A 21,876-nucleotide genomic window follows, 5' to 3' on the forward strand; every position below is an offset into this window, starting at 1 on the left:
ACAAATAACAATAAGGAATACGAGAATATAATAAATGAATAAATAAAATAAACAAACTGATTATCAATAATAAGGAAAACTACAAAATTAAAACAATAGTAAATAAACACATAAATAAATGGTATATATAGAATGGCTTAAAAATGATGCGAACAATATTAATAATAATAGTAGTAATAAATAATCTAAAGTTTGGAGTTAAAAAGGGTATGAATAAAAAAAATAATAATAATGATATTAGTACTAAACAAAATTAAAAAGTGATTTTAAAGTTTGAAATTATAAGAGAATAAAATGATAAAATAAAATAAATATATTTAAGGAAATATTATGTAAATGAATACAAAGGAGATATAGTAATAATGATAGTAATATTATTGAATTAATTAATTTAATCATAAAATAGCAAAAATAACAAAAAGGAACTAAATCGAACCTTGAAACAATATTTTTGGGCAAATCAAAAATAAATAAAAAGGAAATGGACCAATTTGGACGCGCGAATGACAAGGAGGGACCAAAAGGGCAATAATTCTCGCCCTCCAAAACGGCGCTGCTTAAATATGGACCAAAATGCAATCGAAATAAATCATAGGGTAAAATCAGAAATAAGAAAAAAACTTAATTGTAAAATGATTAAAAAACGAAAGGGCTAAATGCGTAAATAACCCATCCGCTTAAAAACACGCAGATCCTAGGCCAGGTACAATCGGATCGGGTCAAATCCGGGGCAAAACGACGTCGTTTTGGTGCCTGAAAGGCATGCCCAAAACGGCATCGTTTTGGAGGCCTATTTAATGCCAAATTTAAAAAAAAAAACACTTTTAACCTGTTTCAGAAAAAAAAATCTCCCTCTTTTTCTTTTTCTCTGTAAAACCTTAGGCCGGTCAGAGCTCTGGCGAACTGCCGTCTCGACCACCGCCGTCGACCGCCGTGCACGATGACCAAAGCTCGAAAAGAAAATAAAAATAAAATGAAGAGGTACCTTTAGCACGTCTCAAACTATGGTTTCTCTTCTTCAATTTGCTAGTTGCTTTTTTATTGTTTTGAATCTCTGTTTTTTTTATTTGATTTTTTCGCTAAAAATACATTGCAAGTTCATGGCTTTTATAGCCGAATAGTACATTTGATTTGATGTTTTCTATTGTTTGTGCTTTCATCTCTTGTTATTGTTCTTCTGCTTTTGCCTGTGCGTGTTGCTGCTTTCATTCTTCTTTTGACTTGTTTGCAGGTTAGGGGGAAGTCAACGAGGGCAAATTTTGTCATTTTGGTGTAAGGTCAACAGAGGAACCGACCCTCAAGCGATGTGCGTGCCAAGGGCACACATGGAGGCTATGGCGTCTTAGGGCATTAGGGTTAGGTTTTTTTCTGAAAGTGTTTAACACTCTAGGCCATCGGGTCTTGTTTAGTTTGGGTCTGATTGTTGGGCTTTGGGTTTTGGATTGTAAAATGGGTTAAATGGATTTGGGCTATTTGAGTCTGTAGAATTTGGATAGAGAGTTTTAAGTAATTTGAGCTTGTATTTTGGACTGTTTTGTTTTATTTAAAGCTTGTATTTTGGACTGTTTTGTTTTATTTAAAGCTCGGGTAAAATTGGGTTATTACAACCATATCTTATAATTGTTATTTATGAAATACAAAATTAAACTAAAAAACTGAATCATTCAAAAACGACAAAATGACATGTCAAAACATCAAACATCAATAATAAAGAGTTAAATAGTAAGGATTACTTAGATTTAGTAAATGAAGTAGTTGAAGTTAAAAGCTTGGATTTGATGACACTCATTTCTAATTTCCTACTGCTTTATTTATTTTGAGTGTTAACTGGGATTGTGAATCTAATTAGGTCGGCTTCTTGATTGAACGTAGCTTTCAAGGTGGACAAAAACATGTGTGGGTCATCAACTTCACCATTGATTATATCACTCTATATTTCCACTTGCAATTGTTGGAAAATTTGGACATCACATATATAATAAGGATAATTACATATTATTATTTACTATCATGATAGGTTAGCCCAAATTAAAAGTGATCTAAATTAGTTAAAATTTTATTGGGCTTTTAATTATTAAATAAAGTATGGGTCAAACATGTGTAGATACTCTTCTAATCAAATTCTAATTAATGATGGGCTAATTAGAATTTGATTAGAACTAATATGCTAAGGTCATAAATATTAGGGTTATGGTCCCCAAATTATACACGAGATATCTTTTCTAATATCCCATCATTAGGAAAGAGAGAGCAGATATTCTCTGAATTTCTTGTGTGCTAATTTGGAAAATCAAATCCCCAAGTCCCAGAAAGTTTCAAGGAATCCATGGATTCAGGTACGCTTCCGCATCTAGTTTTGTTCTTCATTTATTCTTAATGATTTGACATGAAAGATCGTGGTTTATTAAGTTATATTGTAGATTTATTTTAATAAATTCTTACAATAGGCATCCGAGCTTTATCATGTTGAATCATTGAGAATGAATTGATTATTTATTAATTTTGGATTGATTCGTTTTTCTTTTTTTAATTTTATGGATTTGATATTTTAATTATATATGATGTTGAATCTTTGAGATTCTTGATAAATTTTTGGGTTTTGATTCTTTAAATAAAGTTTTAAGGTTTTATAAATATAATCTAGTTTAATATTTGCATATGCTATTCGAAAGATGAAGGTTTATTTATTTATTTATGTATAATCAATTGATAAAAATTGATTTGTGAGATTTCTTTCTCTTCTTTTCACTCAATTATTTTAAATATTTTGGTTTTAAATTTGGTTATATAATTTCAGGTTTTGGCATCTTATGGTTCCAAATATTTGGTTAAATTATGATGATATGGTTTATTGTATGAATTGTGGGATATGCCAACTATTATGATTTTGTTTTTTTGAGATTTATTGGCTTGAAAACATTTTTCAAGTATTTATGTGAATATATGTTTAATCATAAATACAATTTTGGATTTACATGGTAAATTCATGGTAAGTTTTTCTATTTGATTATGAATACATGTATATGCATGAATTGTTTTGGTGTTTTTACCCATGCCAAAATTATGAATACATATGCTTGTTAATTATTTGGCTTTGAACCATTACATTATTTCTGTTTGGTTTTGATATATGATTTTGGAACAAAAGAAAAAAAAAGAAAAGAAGGAAATAGTCAAAAAATTAAGGTTTTCGGTTTTTTTATTGCATTATTAAGACAAACTTATTTTGGGTTATTTCAGAGTCTATAAAGCAATAAAAAAATTTTTAGTTTTGACATTTGACTATTGGGGAAATTTAAATTTGAATCTTGGTATATTTATATATTTTTTAAAATAACTTAATTGAAGCAAAAAGTCACCAAAGTGATATTTTTTTGTATAAATTATTTTGTTTTAAAATATAAAAGTTTGTGTGCATGTAACTTAAGTTATGTTAATATTGATTGGCCCAAGTGAAGGTTAATAATATTACATGTGCAACTATAGTGATAAACATGTGACGATTATTCGGTTATACATGTGAGTAATAAATTGGCCCAAAGGAAGATTTATTATTCGACATGCTCTTATTGTCAATGTTTGATTACTACACCAAGATATCACTTACAAATTAATATTTTGTCCAAAGATGAAATATTAATGGAGTGTCCGATATCTTAAAATGAGGTTTACCTTTATTCAAATTATTTTGGTTTAAATTTGAAGTCTTATGTGAAGTTGTTTATGGTTTATGATTTATTCAACTATTATTATATTTGCCAACATCATTGTATGTTGTTTTGGGATATATATTATCTTTTAATTTGATTGAAAGATGAAATTAAGGTAAATGTTTTGAAACAAATAAATTCAGATTTTGGCTTTTAATTAAGGATGTGTAATATTTTAAATAAATTAGTTGAAACAAAATGCCGCCAAAGTAACCTCTTTTGTGTAGATTAGTTTATTTGAAATATTAAGATGATTATATGTTTTTGTGATTCATGCGTTTATTAATTTACCCAAAGGTAAGTTAATATTTGGCAGAATTACAACGACATCTGTGGTGATAAATGTGTGACAATTATAAGGTATTTTATGTGAGCAATAAGTTAGTCCAAAGATTAATTCATTGTTTGACATAGTTTATTGTCAATGTTTGATTGCTACAACAAGAGTACCGCTTACTGTTAATATTACTGTCCAAAGACTTGATATTAATGTTGTGTTTGGTATCTTGAGATGGGATTAGCCATTATCCTGAATTTATTTTTTACTATGAATATTGATGTGAGCTTATTTTTATTTATTTTTTGTTCTATATTCAACTAATTCATATTCTACTACCACAATATCTGCTAATATAAATTCTATACCCATACTTAATGGGGCTAATTTCAATGAATGGAAAAGGCACTTACTTATAGTGCTTGGCTATATGAACATAGACCTTGCACTAAAGGAAGAACTACTCGCACCTCTTACTGCGGAAAGTACCCCCTATGTTAAAAGGGATTTTGAGAGGTGTAATCGTTCAAATTGCATGAGTCTGATGATCATGAAGCACAGCATTTTAGAAGCCTTTAAGGGCATAGAATCTGAAAAGATTACTCAGGCCAAGGTTTCCTTGATGAAATTGAGAAATGTTTTGCTAAAAAAAACGATAAGGTTGAAATGACATCACTTATGACTTCTTTGATGTCTGTAAAGTTAAGGGTTAAGGAAATTCTGAGCAATCTAAGGGCTATGAATTTTATGATTCCACAATTAGGAATATTTTTGAGATGAGAATTGTAACATTCTTTTAGGATGTTGAGTTTGGGGGGAGAAATAAGGTTAGAAACATTGCTTTTGAGGAGGAATTGGATTCTAACTCAGTTCCTACTATCACTTTTGATGATGTTTAGACTCTCATACCTATCATTGATTAAGAAGTGAATCTAGAACCTCAATAAGACAATGTTAAACAACTCCCTATTCAAGATGAGGTAATTGTTCCAGAAGAACAAACTCAACAACCTCAAGAATGAATGTCATTAGAAAAGTCCACTAGAGAAAGGGTTAAAATGGCTTTAGTGGAGTATTTTGACTTTAAGCTACATCAGATGAATATTAAGTTAATGGTTTCTCAATGGTAACATTGATCATACATTTATATGGTGCAATTAGAAAACTTTGTGTCTGATGATACAAAAGTAATGATTTGCAAATTAAAGAACTTCATCTATGGGCTTAAGTAGACTTCTCGTCAATAATATTACAAAATTTACCAAATAATTATCTCATTCGGTTTAAAGATGAATTTTGTTGATAATCGTTTATACCATAAGTTTAGTGGGAGTAAAGTTTTATATTTGGTTTTATATGTTAAAGTTTTATATTTGGTTTCATATGTTAATGACATACTGCTTGTCAATAATAAGTATAGCCTCAATCAATGCCCAAGAATGATATTAAGATTACAAGAATGCATTAGATTTTTTACATTTTAGAAGTGGAAAGTTTAATGTATGTTTAAGTTTGTATACATTGGAATCTTGTATACACTATTGGAATGTTAGGCAGATATTTGAAGCAACCCTGGTTTGGACCATTAGATAGCATCTAAGAGGGTTATAAGGTATTTTCAGAGAACAAAAGATTACATGTTCACATATTGGAGGTCTAATCAGTTAGAGATCATCAGGTATATAGACTCCGATTTTGATGGAATATGGATACAAGATTTTGTCACTAAGGTGCAAATTGTGAAAACAAATTGCAGTCTTTTATTCCAATAGCAACATGAGCACATTAAAGTAGTCAAAACACATAGACTTTAAGTTCCTGGTTGTTAAAGTAAAAGTTCAGAGTGGTTAAGTGCTTATAAAGCATATTAGGACAAACTCCATAATTGCGGATCCGCTTACTAAGGAACTACACCTAAGGTTTTATAATAGCACATTGCTCATATGGGTGTAATGTCATTTAAAGGATATTTGGTTTTAGTGGGAGTTTGTATTTTTAAATGCTTTTATGTTATAGACACATTTTCAGTTATTTCAGTTTAAAGATAATAAGTTTATTTTCTGCAGAAATAAAGTTTATTTGGTTTATTCACACTCTGATTTTGGTAAGATTTGATCTCACTAAGGAGGACCAGTTGGAAATAGACATGTTTAGATCATATTGCATGTAATTTCCATGCTACACATCCATACTTGATCTATGTCATTTGGTTGTGTTAATATACGTGATCATGGATGGATTTAGTTACGATATTTGTAACGAAAGTTGCATTGGTTCTATGTTAACATAGTTAATGGACGAGATTGTACGGAATGCCTTTTGGATATGATAGTAAAATTTTGAGCTCATAAGGTTATATAATGACATGTAATTTCAAAGTAATTAGTATATATATGTGGTCCAAGTGGGAGATTGTTGGAAAATTTGGACATCACATATATAATAAGGATAATTACATGTTATTATTTACTATCATGATAGGTTAGCCCAAATTAAAAGTGATCTAATTTGGTTAAAATTTTATTGGGCTTTTAATTATTAAATAAAGTATGGGTCAAACATGTGTAGATACTCTTCTAATCAAATTCTAATTAATGATGGGCTAATTAGAATTTGATTAGAACTAATATGCTAAGGTTATAAATATTAGGGTTATGGTCCCCAAATTATACACAAGATATCTTTTCTAATATCCAAAGAGAGAGCAGATATTCTTTGAATTTCTTGTGTGCTAATTTGGAAGATCAAATCTCCAAGTCCCAGAAAATTTCAAGAAATCCATGGATTCAGGTACGCTTCCGCATCTAGTTTTGTTCTTCATTTATTCTTAATGATTTGACATGACAGATCCTAATTTATTAAGTTATATTGTAGATTTATTTTAATAAATTCTTACTAGCACTTCTTTACTTTATTAAATCAAAACCCTGTTAATCAACAATGTAAAGTATTCTCATTCAATAACATCAATCAGTTCTTATAGCATTGGTTAAAAATAGTTATTAATCAGCGCAATCAAAGACCATATTTCTTTAATCCATTACGCCTTTTTTCTCTTGTTTGTTTGCCTCCCATTTTCAATCAGAAACTAGTACAACTTTTCATTTCACTTAACTACTGTAATTATATCATTCATGTTGACCAACTTACAATCAGATTGAAAAAGAAGAGAGGTACAACTTTTACACCCTTTTTTTTTGCTTTTGACTGTTTATGCAATCAACCTCGTTACCATGTGCTGAAAGCTCCAAATCATCTATGATGCCTGACCCATTTCTGTGCTCATCTCTCACATCATCCGCTTACACTTGCAAAAACCATGCATGTTGTAGGACAGAAGGTGATGTTTGCGCCTAACTAATGACGATTATGAAAACTAAAGCCCCTCTGCTGTTTGGTCTCTTTTTTTTCTGAACCATAATTATGGGGCATCAAGTAGCATTGTGTATCTTCCCTAAAACAGTAAAACTAGTTTCTATCATTTTCCATGCTTTTATTCTCTTCAACAAGTGTCCCGCTCTTCGAATTTATACAGTTGGGTCCATTTTAACCATAAAGGCATTGCAACTATGAGAGACTCTACCTTAGCCTACAAAACATGGGTTCTATTTTTATGTATTAGAGATTCAATTAAGGTTGAAGACTTGAAGTATTTATTATTGTTATATGTAAGACACATTTGCAAGTACCTTAAATCCAGAGCACTTCCTTTAGATTATCACAGAAGTTGGGTGAGTGCCTAACCAAGAACTAGAAGTCTGCCTTCCATAGGCCCATCTCTCTTGACCTTTAACTATTTCAATGGTTCTGCTAAACACAAACACGGTCCCCTAACTTAACCTTGGCCTTTATTTGATGCAATCTAGCATAGTTTCAGATTCTAGAAAATAATGACAAAAACCACCCACCATTTTAAAAGCATCGTTTGATGGTTATGATAACTAGAGGACATAACCATGTGATTACTCATTAATTCAAAGCTCTAATCTTGGGTACAGAATGGACCAATGTTCCATCATTTTAATCAATTATGAGCCACTTAAGTTATATGCTAAGGACGAATCATAATCACCACATTTCAGTGAATCTTGCACCATGTTTGTTTTGAAATGGTTTCCAATATAGAAAAATTAAATAATAATTAAGGACAAAATTCAGGATTCCCTGGCCCTGTCTGTTTTGATGGATAATTTTTTACTCATACCAATTGGGTTTCATTTTAATCCGGGGAATTGTCTGCATTGATAAGGATGCTTGGGGAAGATCCAGGAAACTTATTAAAATTTGTTTGGCTTCACCTCATCAGTCACATTTGCAAAAAGACAAAAATGACTCTGTTTGTCTCTGTGTTAAATTGAAGTAAGTAAAATTTGTACACTCCATCGCTATCCATTTATGACTTTATGTGCTTACAGAACCAACCACCTACATTGCTGATTCCAAGCTCACATGGGTTTCGAGATTTTTTTTTTAAATAATTATTTTCTTAATATAATAATGTTCTCTCTTACTTGACTTGAAAGAAACCACGAGGCATGCATGTAAAAGACAAAAGGCATACATAAATTTTAGAGAAGAACATGGTAATAAAATTTAATAAAAAAGAGAGGCAATGATGCTGAGTTGCTAACTGCACAGGAAAACAAGCAACAAAAATTGGGATAGCGACCATGAAATAATGCCCATATCATTCTAACAATCACACATTGCTCATTTGATTTTCCATGTCAAAATAATGCCCTAATCAAACATTCAATTGGTGTTGAATTGCATAATATTTCTCTACTTCAATTTATGCATTGTTTTTGTAGGTTTATGGATAAACCGCCCAAAATTCTAAATTAAAATCTGGAAAAAAAGATACGAAAGTAGAACAATAAAAAAGTGTGTAAGAGACAGCCATTTATCAAATTAGTTTCAATGCAAACAAACATCAGCTTTTACTTACAGTTTCTAATGTGTTTTATGTATGTCATGAGTTGCAATGTTTCAGACAAGAACCAAAAGAAGACAGCTTACAAGATAAGGTAATATAATTGAACCAAGTATATGAGACAAAAAACAATGGGAACAAACTTTTTAGTTCCCCACATGTATATATTACTCATTTAGATAATTAATCAATATTCTGATCGGCAATCAATTGGTGGTAGCATTACATATTTTACATGCACTTCCCCGGAATCTTACCGTCACCGATCTTTTCTTCGTTGTTGTTGCCGCCACCCTGCGCTGCCATTAGGCTAACAAGAAGATCCGCAAATGCTCCTATAATAAACTTGTGCGTACTTTTGGGATTCAATGTGAGGTAACACAAGAGAAGCTCATGCAAGTATTCCCAGTTAGCCTTGACGTCGATTAAGTGACGTGCCTCCACCATTTCCTGCATGGATCTCCTGAAATCCATGTACGGGTTGGGAGAGAAGGTTGGGACAGCTACGCTGTTTTCAACGGTCCTTGGGTGGCCATGTTCTTGACTCGGTCGATCACCGCAACCGAGGTTAGAGGATTGATTTGCGTCATTGTTGGGACTGGAACTGCTGGGTAATAGGGTACCTGATGACTCGGGAGTGGTGGCGATTGATGACGGCACTGTTGATTCAATGATGGAGTTGGAGCTACCCGGAAAAGTGAAAAAGAAGCGCTGCGAAGCAAAAACGGTGGCGAAGTCGGGTTCGGAGTCGGATTCAGGGTATGGGTCTGGGTCAAAGGAGAGAGAGGAGTGGGTTAAGGATTTGGAGGTTGAGTAGTCGAAGGTGTTGTCATAGAGGGAGTTGTAGTTTTTGAAAAGGGGTGATGACGCGGTGGCGGTGGATGAGGTTAGTGGACGGCTGTCATCATCTGGGGTTAGCGGCGAGGAAGAGGAAGGTTGGGAAGTTAATGGGGATCTGATCTTTTTGAAGCAGAGATTGAGATTTTTGGCCAGGGTGTTTGGCATAATTTCCACTCCAGTGTTGTGATGTCAAAGACAGAAGGAAAATGAAGTGCAAGGCTCCAACCTTTTTTAATTCTCTGTTTATTTGTATACTTTTATGTTAGAGAGAGAGTAGAAGGAGAATGGAAGGGGAAGGCTCCATTAATATATTTGTTATTTGTGAAAGTTGGAGGAGAGAGAGTTGATGGACAAGATCTTGATAATGAGATGGGTCAATCATTTAATTCAGGAAAATAGTTCACTCACACGGTCATAAAAGAGTTTTTTTTAGGGTAAATTGTAGTAATAGTCACTTTGTTTTCATCATTAAACTTTTATTTATTACGAAATTAGCATTAATATTATTAATTTATAAAATATTTCCATTAAATGTCATCGTCTATTTTACGTCAATGCCGATGTGTAAAAATCCCTAGCTCCATCCCTATTCCCATTCTCATCCTCTTAATTCATAGTACCTTCATCGTTTATCACCTTCAACCTCGCCTCTCTTTCAATCCCCTATCACCTCCACCAACATTACATACCCACACCATAACCATATACCAAAACACAAACCCCACTCATCGAACACAAAAAAAGAAAATCTTGGCCTAGGGCTAGTTCTAAAAGTTTTACTCATCTCCTTGGAGATCCCAATGGTGGGAAACTAGTGCGAGGCTTGGAGAGGCCATGGTTGCATTGGTAAACCGATCTAACGGCCAACCACGAAAATCAGTTAAGAGATTTCAAAAAATTATTTTGCATTTCGTGATTTTCTTAATTATTCAACAGAAAATCTAAACAATGAAAAAGTAAGGGGAGAAAAAGGAAAGCTCATCGACGTTTTTTGGCTAGAGAAGACGACAAGTGATAAAGGGCATTAGCAACTAGGGTTTTCTAAGGAAGAAGGAGAAAAGAGATGGAAGAGAAGAAAAAGAGACTAAGAAAGAAAGAAGAGAAGGAGGTGAGGGGTGAGAAGCAGCTAGGGTTTGTGGAAGGAGGAGGAGGAAAATTAAAATGAAGAAAAAGGAAAGAAAAGAAAATAGAAATGATAAAAAAAAAAAAGAAAAAAAGAGAGAGAATCAAAATAAGGGACGTGGAATACTAATTGTTCCATTTGAGATTTACGTCATACCTTTAATATCAAATATTATAAATTAATAATATTAATCATCATTCTACAATAAATTGAATCCATCATCAAAATATAAATAGTTATTTTTGTAATTTACCTTGTAAATAAGTAAAACTATTAATTTATCATGTGCATGCATCATTTTAATTTTCCGATGATATTATTTCATTAAAAATAAAATTATTTATTTTAGTGCTATCAGTGGTAGTGCGACTCGCATATCTATTTTTTGTCATTAAAAGTAATCTTTTGATGTGAGTTAGATTTTTGAAATTGATTTTTTTTTTGTATTTTTATATAAACTTTTGTCGTGTTATGATATTAGTGAAATCAAATGATTCATTGTCACTTACCACATATCAAACAAAAGTCTTTTTAAATATGTTCAAACAGAAAACCCCATTGGGGCAAATTTAATTTTACAGATTTTTTTACTATGAAATTTTGTTTCTTATTTTTCAAAATTTACTAATTAAAAAAATATCATCAGTTAAATTTTTGGGTTATTGATATTCTTTTTCATGATAATTGAAGGTTCTGATCATATTTGTTCTTTTTAAAACAATATCTAGAACTATTCATAGTTCTTTCCCAACTCATAGATAGGAAGATAATATGTTTCAGCGCACTCGAACTCATGTCTTCTTATATTGACAACAATACCTATGCTAATCGAGCTAAGACTTAATTGAAAAAAAAACAAGAATAAATTATGTGATAATAATTTATGTGGTTATAATTAAGGTTTAACTTAATGATTCTAAAAAACCATATTTTAAGCACTTAATAATTAGAGAGAATAGATAATATAATATATCTACAGACATTAAATTAATTATTATTATTTTTAACTCTAAAATTAATCAATTCTTTCGTGCAATTTTAAACCTTTAAATTGTTAGTTCCTAAACTTTTAAACCTTACACCTTAGACCCATTTAAATCTTAAATTTTAAGCTACTCTTTCCCTAAAATCATAATGGTTAGAAATTCTAAATTCTAAACTTGTCTTACTGCTAAGTTTATTTAATTAAAAAACATTAATAAGGATTAAATTATTATTAAGGAGAATTAATATGCGCCATATGATATTTAACAATTAGAATTTAAAAAAGAAAAGGTTATGTAGGGGGCAAAAGGCCCATATGTATGAAATGGAGACACACCGCATTTAAATTATTATTAAAGAGAATTAATTTAAGGTTAGAATGGGCGATATGATCTTAATTAGAATTTACAAAAAAAAAGGTTATGTAGGAGACAGAAGGCCCATATATATGAAATGGAGACGTAAAACAGTAGAAAGAAAGTGAGAGGTCGATCTGGCAGGGCGCGATCGTCCACCCAAGATTAAAACGACCGCTGGTAGCACATGGTGGTGGGAGCCCCAAGGTAGAGTAGTCCGACTAACCTAACATCTTGCTTCTATTGTGTCCAAAGGACCCGCAACCATCGGTTCACGTAACGGTGTGCATCACTTCCCAACCCATTACATAAATATTAGAAATCTGAAGCAGAAGAAGATAAGAAACTGTTGCTGTTGTATTCACTCAGAGAAGGACGTTGCAACAGAGTGACCACTATCCACTGCAACATTACCCAAAAACTGCGAAATGAGAAATCAACGTCAATTGCAACCACACGACCATACGACTTGTATGTGTAGTCGCCTCAATTTCCATGGAACGTAAATTTTCTGCTGTTTTAGCGTACGTATTAGCCAGCTATTCTTACTATTCCTTCTAAGCTCCAACACAAGGGGCAGGCAGGGCATCCTTTTCAAGTAATCTTTTTTTCTCCTCAATCATGTTCTAATAATCATTAAGTTGTTAGTTTCGTGGAGAGCTGTGAACTCAATCAAACTATAAACTCAGCCGGCAAGGACAGATATATCTCACTTGCTTATAATTTATAACATCACACAGTCAGTCAAGGCATTATTAACCAACATACCCTTAAGCCACACGCACGTGATCACTGATCACATGATGCTAACATGGAAAGGAAGCTTGCTTAAACTCATCCTAACATAAGGTGCTCAGTTTGAGTTCAATATCATTTCTAAACGAATAAAATATGCAAGGAAGACTAATCATTGACCTATATATATATAAACTATAGGAAAAAGAAGAAACCCTTGTTTCTCATATGTGTGATACGGTGATTAGGTAAAGAGGCAGAGTGAAGCCCAAGAAGATTGTTTGTGGCAGTGCCAAATCAGCTCCTCACAAGGTTTTTAGATCTTAGAGATGAGCTGTAGAAATTGTCCTGGTCTGGAATCTCTGCCCATAAGCCACCCAAATGTGTTTTATTCGGTGAAACTTCCCTGCCTGTTATGTGCTGCCACCAGGCAGGTTCTGCAATATTATGGGATATATCTAGTATTTTGTAACACTAATATCAATTTTCCAGTCTTTAAGATTTGTATAATTATTTTCCCCTCATCAATTTGCAATAGTTTTTGATAATTTTTTTTTTCTGATTCTTAATGTTCTTTTGGTATTTTTCTGCTATTGTTTTCTACTGCTCCTGTTGAGCGCCGTGTTGAGAGACAATTCATGCAAATAAAAGTGTTGGGAAAAGTTGAAATTTGGCAGCTTTGATGGTTAGTTTACTACTAGAGGGAAAAAAAAGGTTAAAAGAAAGCAGAAGGGCATCAAACAAAGTGATTTGGCGTTTTTCAGTTCTTTTGTTCATTTGCAAGGCAGCGAGAGGGGAGGGGCCCTAGCAACGTACGATGTCAACTCTGAATCACTTTTTTCATAATCCAAACACACTCTTCTTTTCTACACACTTTTCAAAGGTATTTTCCAATCACTTAAGACCTTGGCTGGGTTCTTATTGAAATTGCCAAAACAAACGGCATTGAACCATTCACCTTTAAAACACTGTTAAATTCGATTGGGTTTGAAAGGCGACTACAAGCACAATTAATTAATCTTTGTAGTGATAAATGAAGCATTCCTTTTACGGGAAATAATGCTAGTTGTAGCACTCATCAGGCCGTAAGCCCAATCAAATCAAATGGATGCCTTTACATTTTTCTCGTGAAGTCGTTTCTTGGGCCAACCCAATTCAGATTTTAACACACAATCATAATACAGAAGTGATAAAAATAAAATAAAAACATATTTTTGGATATGTGAAATTGTGAATATTACTTATTTTAATAAATAAATAAAATCAAAAATAAAAGAAGGGTAGTTAAATCTTTCACGGTTAATGAAGAAAGTAAAATAGTGGGTTAGTTTTCTAAATTATATTAGATTAACAAAAACAATTAGTTTTATAATTGTTCTTTTAAATCTTTAAATTCGGATTAAACACATTTTATATGAATTGGGTTTTTTTTATTAACTTGGCACATATTAATTGATTTTTTAATGCCCTAGTTCATATTTTAATTTCTTATTAAACTTGGATGCACTTTATGTTAATGTTGGACAATGGACATTTATATTAACTATTTATTTTTTATTTTTCAATTTAACTAATTTTATATTTTTAATTTAAAAAATTATAAAATCATCATCTAGTAATTATTAAATGGAAAATTCAATTACATTTATAAATAAAGCCTGCCTCTATGAAGTTTTTTTTTTTTTAAAGGAAGCGAGCCTTTCAGGGAAAATGGAAAAGGATGGTGAGGTAGAATCCCGATTTGTTAAGAAATTTGATTAAAATATAAAATAAAAAAATTATCTCAAAGTTGATATACATAAATAAAATTTTAATATAAATTTAAAAAAAAAAACAAAAAGTAACAAAATACTATAGTTATTGTAAATTTGCATAAAAATTTATTTAAAAAACAAAAAAAAAGTAAACAAAATATAATAGTTATTATTATTATTCTCAAGATAAACTAATAGTATATGAGGCCTTAGTTTAAGGGTAAGAACTTTAAAGATTTCAGGTTTTATTCTCATTTTGTATATATCATGTGTGAATAAAGGTGTCTATAAATTAGGTCAATCAAAAAAATTATGTCCATTTGCTAGATATGAGTTTGGATGGTCTGAAAAATAGGCCTAAAATTTTGCTCAAGTTCGGCTAAGATAAAATACTAAAACCCGAACTTAGCCGTGTCCGCCCATATTAATTTTTTAATATTATTTTTATATAATTTTTTAAAAAATATAATACATAAAAAATACTAAAAACATTAAAATAAATGTTTCCCAACAAATTTAAAATATATATGTATATTTAAATAACACTAAGATAAATGTAACTTAACAAGCAAATGTGAAAATAGTAACAAAATTAATAATAAAACAAGAGTTATACAATATTCAAATAATAGCAACAAAATAGTAGTAACATAATTGTGAACACAATTATAACAAAATAGTAAAAAAACAATAATAAAATAATAATAATAATAAATGGAAAAAAAAACAATTTTTTTTGTTTTTATATTCAAGCTAGGCTCGGGCCAAAAAAGCGGCCCGACCCATTTTCTAAACGGACCTTATTTTTTGTCCAAATTTATTTTTCGGATCTATATTTTCACCTAAATCCTTCAACTTTTCGGGGGTCGGATAGCCAAGCCCATGGACAGATCTATGTGTGAGTTCTAAGTTGATATTCTACGTATAAATTTATTATTGTTTAAGTTGAGATATATTTTTATTATCATTCATCATATTTTATAATGATTAGTTTTTGTTATAATGATTTAAATTCATTAACTATACTTGTATTAACTAAAAAATACATTATATTCAATAAATGATTATATTAAAATATAAAGAAATTTATAATTAAATTTAATAATAATTAAAATATTTAATAATAAATTAAATAGATTTTAAATTAAAATTTATTGAACATATAAAGATTGAAGATAAAAAATAGATAAAATGATAAGTAATTAATCAAGGGCAAAGGTATCCATTTATTTAAAATTAATTTAACAAATAAACCCTAGAGAATTAATATAATTTTCATCAAACCATATTAAGTAGGTATTTTTCAAATCTAAAAAAAATCACTCTTTTCCTTAAATTCTATAGTTCCAACCAAAATATAAATATATTAGTTTTCTTTCCATTCTTCACATTATAAAAAATATATAATTAATTATTTTCTGTGAATACAAATATATCATTAAATTGGAATTAAAAAACAAAGCACGAGCAACGAAACCTTTTATTATTATTATTATTATTTTATGGTATTTGAATTGTTTGTGTTGGTCACTGTGACTAACGATTGTACTTTGGAGTAACTAAGATATTGCAGGCTTGGAATGTGATTGAAGTGCATCTTTAGCAAAGATGTTTAGGCAAATTACAAATTTGAAGTGTGTTATTTAGCTAAAAAGTGGCATTAATTAAAGCATATTTATAAACAAGTGATATTACAAAAATTGTACGTGTTAAACTAATAAATTAATTATGATTTAACAAAAGGCACCTTAAGCGCAGCACCCAAACCCAAAGTTGAGAAATTAGTTTTGAGTAGAGTTGAAAATCTTCACGTGAACTTAGTTGAGTTTAATCAATTGATATAGTTATAGCGGAAACATAAATTAAGCCTGTAAAGGATTACTTTCTTTCCAAAAAAGCAGAACACATGGTGATTTATTAAATAGCATAGTGATAAGATCTAGATTGTTGAATTTTGATTACGCTTAGCAGCTGCAGCCATGGCAGCACCCACTCCCCCAGGCGTAGTACTCATGCCAGGATTATTTCTCACCTCAGCTGCTACAACCCTTTCAGCATCTTCACGAGTCACTGCTTTATCCTTAGGCAGCATCGCAGTAGCATCCTGCAGCCCCCAAAACATATTGAAATCTTTAGAAATATTCCACTAGTAATTGGGGTTCATAATAATAATAATAATAACGTATTACCGATAAAACGTCCGAGAGAGTGGCTTGATCTTCAAACCGCTGGGTTCGAGCATTCCGAGTGGCTGCAGACTGAGCTTCGGATGCAATACCGCCCGGAGTTATCTCGCTGCTGCCAGTGGCTCTCATTTCAGCAGCTTGAATTGCAGCCGCATCGCTCTGATCAATCGGTTTATCAGCAGCAGAGATGGCCGCCGCCTCTAAAGCCTCTCCAATCGTAATTGATCCTGGATCAACCAACATTGCTGGAGTAGTCACCGCTGAAACATCTGGTTGCCTGTATTGCCCCACAATCTGTATCTCAATATTTAAACTTGTTAATTAGACGCATATAAATAAACCAAGATTATTACAATGTCACTTTATGATTTTTATACTGAAATGCAACGATTTTCCAATACTTTTTACCTGTCCAGCAACGGCTTCTGTGATCATAACATCGCCATCTGCGTCAGACTTAATGACGGCGACGCCTTGGTCTCCAGCAACGTCAGCTTGGTTGTGACTAACGACGCCTGCTCTTTCATTGGCGATGGCTGCAGATTGCATGGCAGCTGCTGCACCACCTTTTGGTGTTTCTCCAAGGATCTTGTTCTCAGCTGACTGCATGGCGGCGGCATCTTTTGGTCCAATAGGTTTTGAAGCCAGTTCACCGGTGACGTTAAAGACATCACCATACTTGATGGGTTCCTGACTAGCCCCAGGCCTTTGTGGTTGTTCCTGGCTCATAGTTCCGTTGATCGGAAGTTCAATTTGTGTAATTCTATTGGATGAACTGAAATGTATTGTGGGCGTTGAGGAAGGTGCGCGGCGTGTTTTTTAAGTACGTAGGCTGCAGTTCGGTGCGCCGTAGAGCCAGCCACGTATAATCCTGCTTTTGGCAGCGACGTGGCTTGAAATTCTAGGTGTTGGCGTCGTGAAGAGACATATGGAGCGGCAATGGCAGATGGCATAGTAGTAGCTGGCTTGGTCATATGATCCCAGGCAAGAAAAGGTGACTTACACTTGGCAACCCGCTATAATCTCTACGTCCTTTTCGGATTGCCATCGGCAGTAAAAAGCAGTGTAATAAGACTACAAGTCTACATTTTCCTAATTATACACGACACATTAAATTAATATAATCCATCTTCACTGGTTTACATAAACACTTTTAGGTTAAGTTGGTATGGTATTATAGGGAAAAATATATTAGTTATTTAATTGCTTAAGTTTAAATATAATAATTAATTTCGATTGAATGGATTGTTTTTGAAATATGTTCTACATTAGTTGTGATTTCGTCCCTCTATTTTAAATTTATTTAACCACATTTTATATATAATATCCAAAACTAAGTGGACCACAACTTAAAATTTCTTTTATAGCCATAGACATGCATTTTATAAATGAAATTTCCCTATTTTCATTTTCCCAATATGTTTTAATTTTTTAGTTTTCACCTTTATTAGTATCTTGCTTTCATTACTTTTTATGCTAAAAAAAAATTAATTTTTATTGTGTGAAATACAAAAGGTAACACTATACAACAATTTCTAACATGTAATCGTATTCTTACAATTTACTAGAATCTCTCAATATTAAATGCATAAATTGCACGAAAGCATCTCTACCTTCCATTTGCTAGAATTAGCTTTTGAACCACCTGATAAACAGATATATGTATTTGAAAATAAAATTATACAATTTATTAATTATGAAATTAATATCACAATCCTAGATCTGAAAATGAAAATGCTTAAGATTGAGTACATACTTTGACCTTTTATTTAACCTCGTTAATTATTTAGGCTTCCTTTGGATCCAATCGGGTCTAACTGCGTTAGTGTTTTTAGGCTAAAAAAAATTGCAACTGAAATGTTAGTAAATGCAAGGCTATTTGGAAAGCATTCTTCAGTACGTTGAGAATGCACTGGAGGCTTAAATCCAGACTGGAACCTTTTGGTCCAGTAAAAAATTTAACAACTTCAATTGTTTTTTCTTTTCCTCTTTTACCAATATATTATTTCTTTTTTTTCTTATTTTAGAGTTGCTTCATTATTTTATCAATAATGTTTTATTTTTCTAAAGGCTCAATAATTTGAATAATCTTTCAATAATGAATTAAGCCCCTATAATTAAATATATGATTAATTTTGAAATATTAAATAAAATAAATATTTGAATTTTTCTGGAGTTTTAATTATTTATTATTAAAATTATTATTAAAAATAAATATAATTGAAATAATTTTTAATCATTTATTAATTTTGTAATTGTTAAATAATTTTAAAAACTTCTATTATATATCAATTCTAATTTGATGTCCTTAATAGTCATTTTTTATTCTCACATCACCGCTACAGCTACGTTTGAATCCAAACACACACTCCACCATTGTTTCTAATCTCACTGCTACATTATCTAATCTCACCGCTACAGTAACTAATCTTACCGCCACCGCTATTTTTAACCTCACCGGAGTTAAACACACCGCCTATCCAAACTAAGCCTTAGATTCATTCCATATTTCTATCCCTTTTTTTTACTTATTTTCATGATATTTACCTAATTACGGCTTCAGTTACTATAATAATTTTATAAATTTTAGAAAGTAAAATTTGACTTCTTTACCAATTAATTAAAATAATAAAAGAATTTACAAATTAAAGTTGCATTATTATAATAATCATAAAATGGTTCATCCACGCTTCGTGTTGGGTTGTTTATTTATTTGTGTCAAATTATAGAATAAAATTTTGAAGATTAAATATACTCTAAGCAAAATGATGGTTGAATTTGTAACAACCCGATAGTCACGGGTGTCAGAAAATGCATTTTCGAGGCTTCGTTTTCATAAATTAGACTTGTAAATATTTCTAAGTTAGTTGTGTGGTTAATTAGGTTTTGGTTAGGTGAATTTACATGAATTAAGAGTAATTTGATAAAAGGACTAAATTGCATAAAGGGTGAAAGTTGAATTATAGATTAGAGAAAAATTAAAGAGACTAAAGAAATAATTATGTCATTCCTCATAAATGCGGCTGCATAAATATATTATTATAAAATTTAAAGTAAAAATATATTGTATAATATTAAAACTTAATGTTTAATGTTTAAGTATATATATTATATATTATATTATAATATAAAACAAAGAAATAAAAGAAAAAGAAATAGAAAAGAAAGAAAGAAAACGAAACAAATTAAGGGAAAAAAAAAAGAAAAAGGAAAGAAAGAAGGAGAAAGACAAGCTAAGGTTTTTAATTGTTCAAAATTCAATTGGTTAGTCAATTTAATCCTTTTTTTCTTGTAATTTTATGTTTTTGGAATTCCGGTATTAAATACTACCTAAATCATATCAAAATTTTAGAAATTATTGAGTTTTTAAGTGTTGTCTATGTTGAATAATTTTAATATTAAGGATTAAATTGAAAGATTTTTAAGTTAGAAATGAAAAAGGACTGAATTGTAGAATGAATTATAAATTTTGAGTAATAGAGACTAAATTGTGAAAATTTGAAATTTAGGGATTTAAGTGAAATTAGGGAGTTAAATTTAGTTTAAAGTGAAATTTGTATGAAAATATAGGATTAATTGTAAAGAAATAAAGTTAGTCTAGGTTTAAGGATAAAATTAGAATTTACATAAATATTGAGTAAAAATTTTAAATATTAAATATGAGATTGAATTTTGTTGTATTGATGAATTTTAATTGTTTTAGTTCTGTAGCTAACGTCATACCGGAACCCTCGACTAAAAAGAGAAAAGATAAAGTCGACGAGGAATAGCTTGGAATTTCTGGTTTGTATTTCTATAATTAGAATTTAGTTGTTAATTGTTATAATTCAATTTAATGTATATGGTAAGTGTTGAGGTGAGAATTATTGTGTTTTACATTTGAAATGGATTGATTTAGTATGTGATGAATTTATTAAATTTATATTGATTGAATTGGTATATATACATTGAATATATATTGATTATTTTAGTTGAATTGAATATGGTTGTATTTGAAAAGTAAAATTAAACCCTATTAACCATATCGGGCTGAGTCGGATATATATAGCATGCCATAGGATTGGAAGAGTTTAGGGATTTCTTCGACTTCGAGTCAATGAGACACTACGTGTCAATTTATTACTTCGAATATATTCGATGAGGCACTAGATGCTAATTTACTTCGGTTTAGCCGATAAGACACTGGGTGTCAAGTTATTACTTCGAATTATTCGATGAAGCATTGGGTGCCAAACTAGTGTGTTTGGTTGGATCCGCGTATCCGTCCGAGTCTGAGTTGTGTTAATAAGGGTAATTAATTGAAATTGCATTATGATTGATGTTAGATGATATTGTATGTGAAATGAAAATGTGACAATGAATTGAAATATGGATTGAGACACATGAATTGTGTATTCATGAATTGGATATGGAATGAACAAAATTATTATTTAAATGATATGAATATTATACTGTGAAAAGCTATTTATATAGCAAATATGAGAATTGAGATATTGTGAAACAAATGAAATGTGCTATGGTTATTGAAATATTTAGATTTTATATTTGTGATTTAATATTTTTTTATATTCAGATTATAGAAATACTATTGAGTTTTACTTAGCGTACTGTTTTGTTTTCCGTACACAGGTTAGGTACCTAATTTTGATATTCGATTCAGCATCCAACAACGGTCTCGAACTCAAACGTCGTGATGTTTTATCCTTTTGTGTCGATAGGTACCTAGGGTGTCTAAATATTAATCATTTTGTGGATTGATTGTAAATAAGATTATAAGCTAATATTGGTTGGTTATATAAATATAAATATAAATACGTGTTTATGTCTGAGGTTATATTATGGCATGTTTAAGTTAATGTTTAAATGAACATGAAATAGGTAAAATAGATTGAATTTGACATGTTTATAATTTGGACTTGAAAGAGACTTTGATGATATAATTGTAGTACCAATGAGGGTACATTGGTTAGGCACCTAG

The 21,876-nt window shown here is 30.9% G+C and overlaps 2 protein-coding genes and 1 long non-coding RNA gene across 3 annotated transcripts; 1 reads left to right on the forward strand and 2 right to left on the reverse strand.

Annotated features, from left to right (window-relative positions):
• The first annotated feature begins 846 nt into the window (after window positions 1-846).
• Window positions 847-1,604, forward strand: LOC121209764 (uncharacterized). The gene is made up of 2 exons (XR_005904874.1): window positions 847-981; window positions 1,232-1,604. It is a non-coding gene; the product is annotated as an uncharacterized lncRNA (long non-coding RNA).
• Window positions 1,605-9,037: 7,433 nt separating this feature from the next.
• Window positions 9,038-10,926, reverse strand: LOC107912441 (transcription repressor OFP12). The gene has a single exon (XM_016840624.2). It carries the CDS (start codon window positions 9,923-9,925, stop codon window positions 9,152-9,154), a length of 774 nt encoding a protein of 257 aa, XP_016696113.1. The 5' UTR covers window positions 9,926-10,926; the 3' UTR covers window positions 9,038-9,151.
• Window positions 10,927-16,574: 5,648 nt separating this feature from the next.
• Window positions 16,575-17,703, reverse strand: LOC107923257 (late embryogenesis abundant protein D-34-like). The gene is made up of 3 exons (XM_016853472.2): window positions 17,307-17,703; window positions 16,902-17,192; window positions 16,575-16,816 (listed from the first exon to the last, which is right to left on the reverse strand). Exons 1-3 carry the CDS (start codon window positions 17,625-17,627, stop codon window positions 16,652-16,654), a joined length of 777 nt encoding a protein of 258 aa, XP_016708961.2. The 5' UTR covers window positions 17,628-17,703; the 3' UTR covers window positions 16,575-16,651.
• Window positions 17,704-21,876: the final 4,173 nt, after the last annotated feature.

The sequence above is a fragment of the Gossypium hirsutum genome, chromosome A11, assembly GCF_007990345.1.
Source record: "Gossypium hirsutum isolate 1008001.06 chromosome A11, Gossypium_hirsutum_v2.1, whole genome shotgun sequence".
NCBI lineage: Eukaryota > Viridiplantae > Streptophyta > Magnoliopsida > Malvales > Malvaceae > Gossypium > Gossypium hirsutum.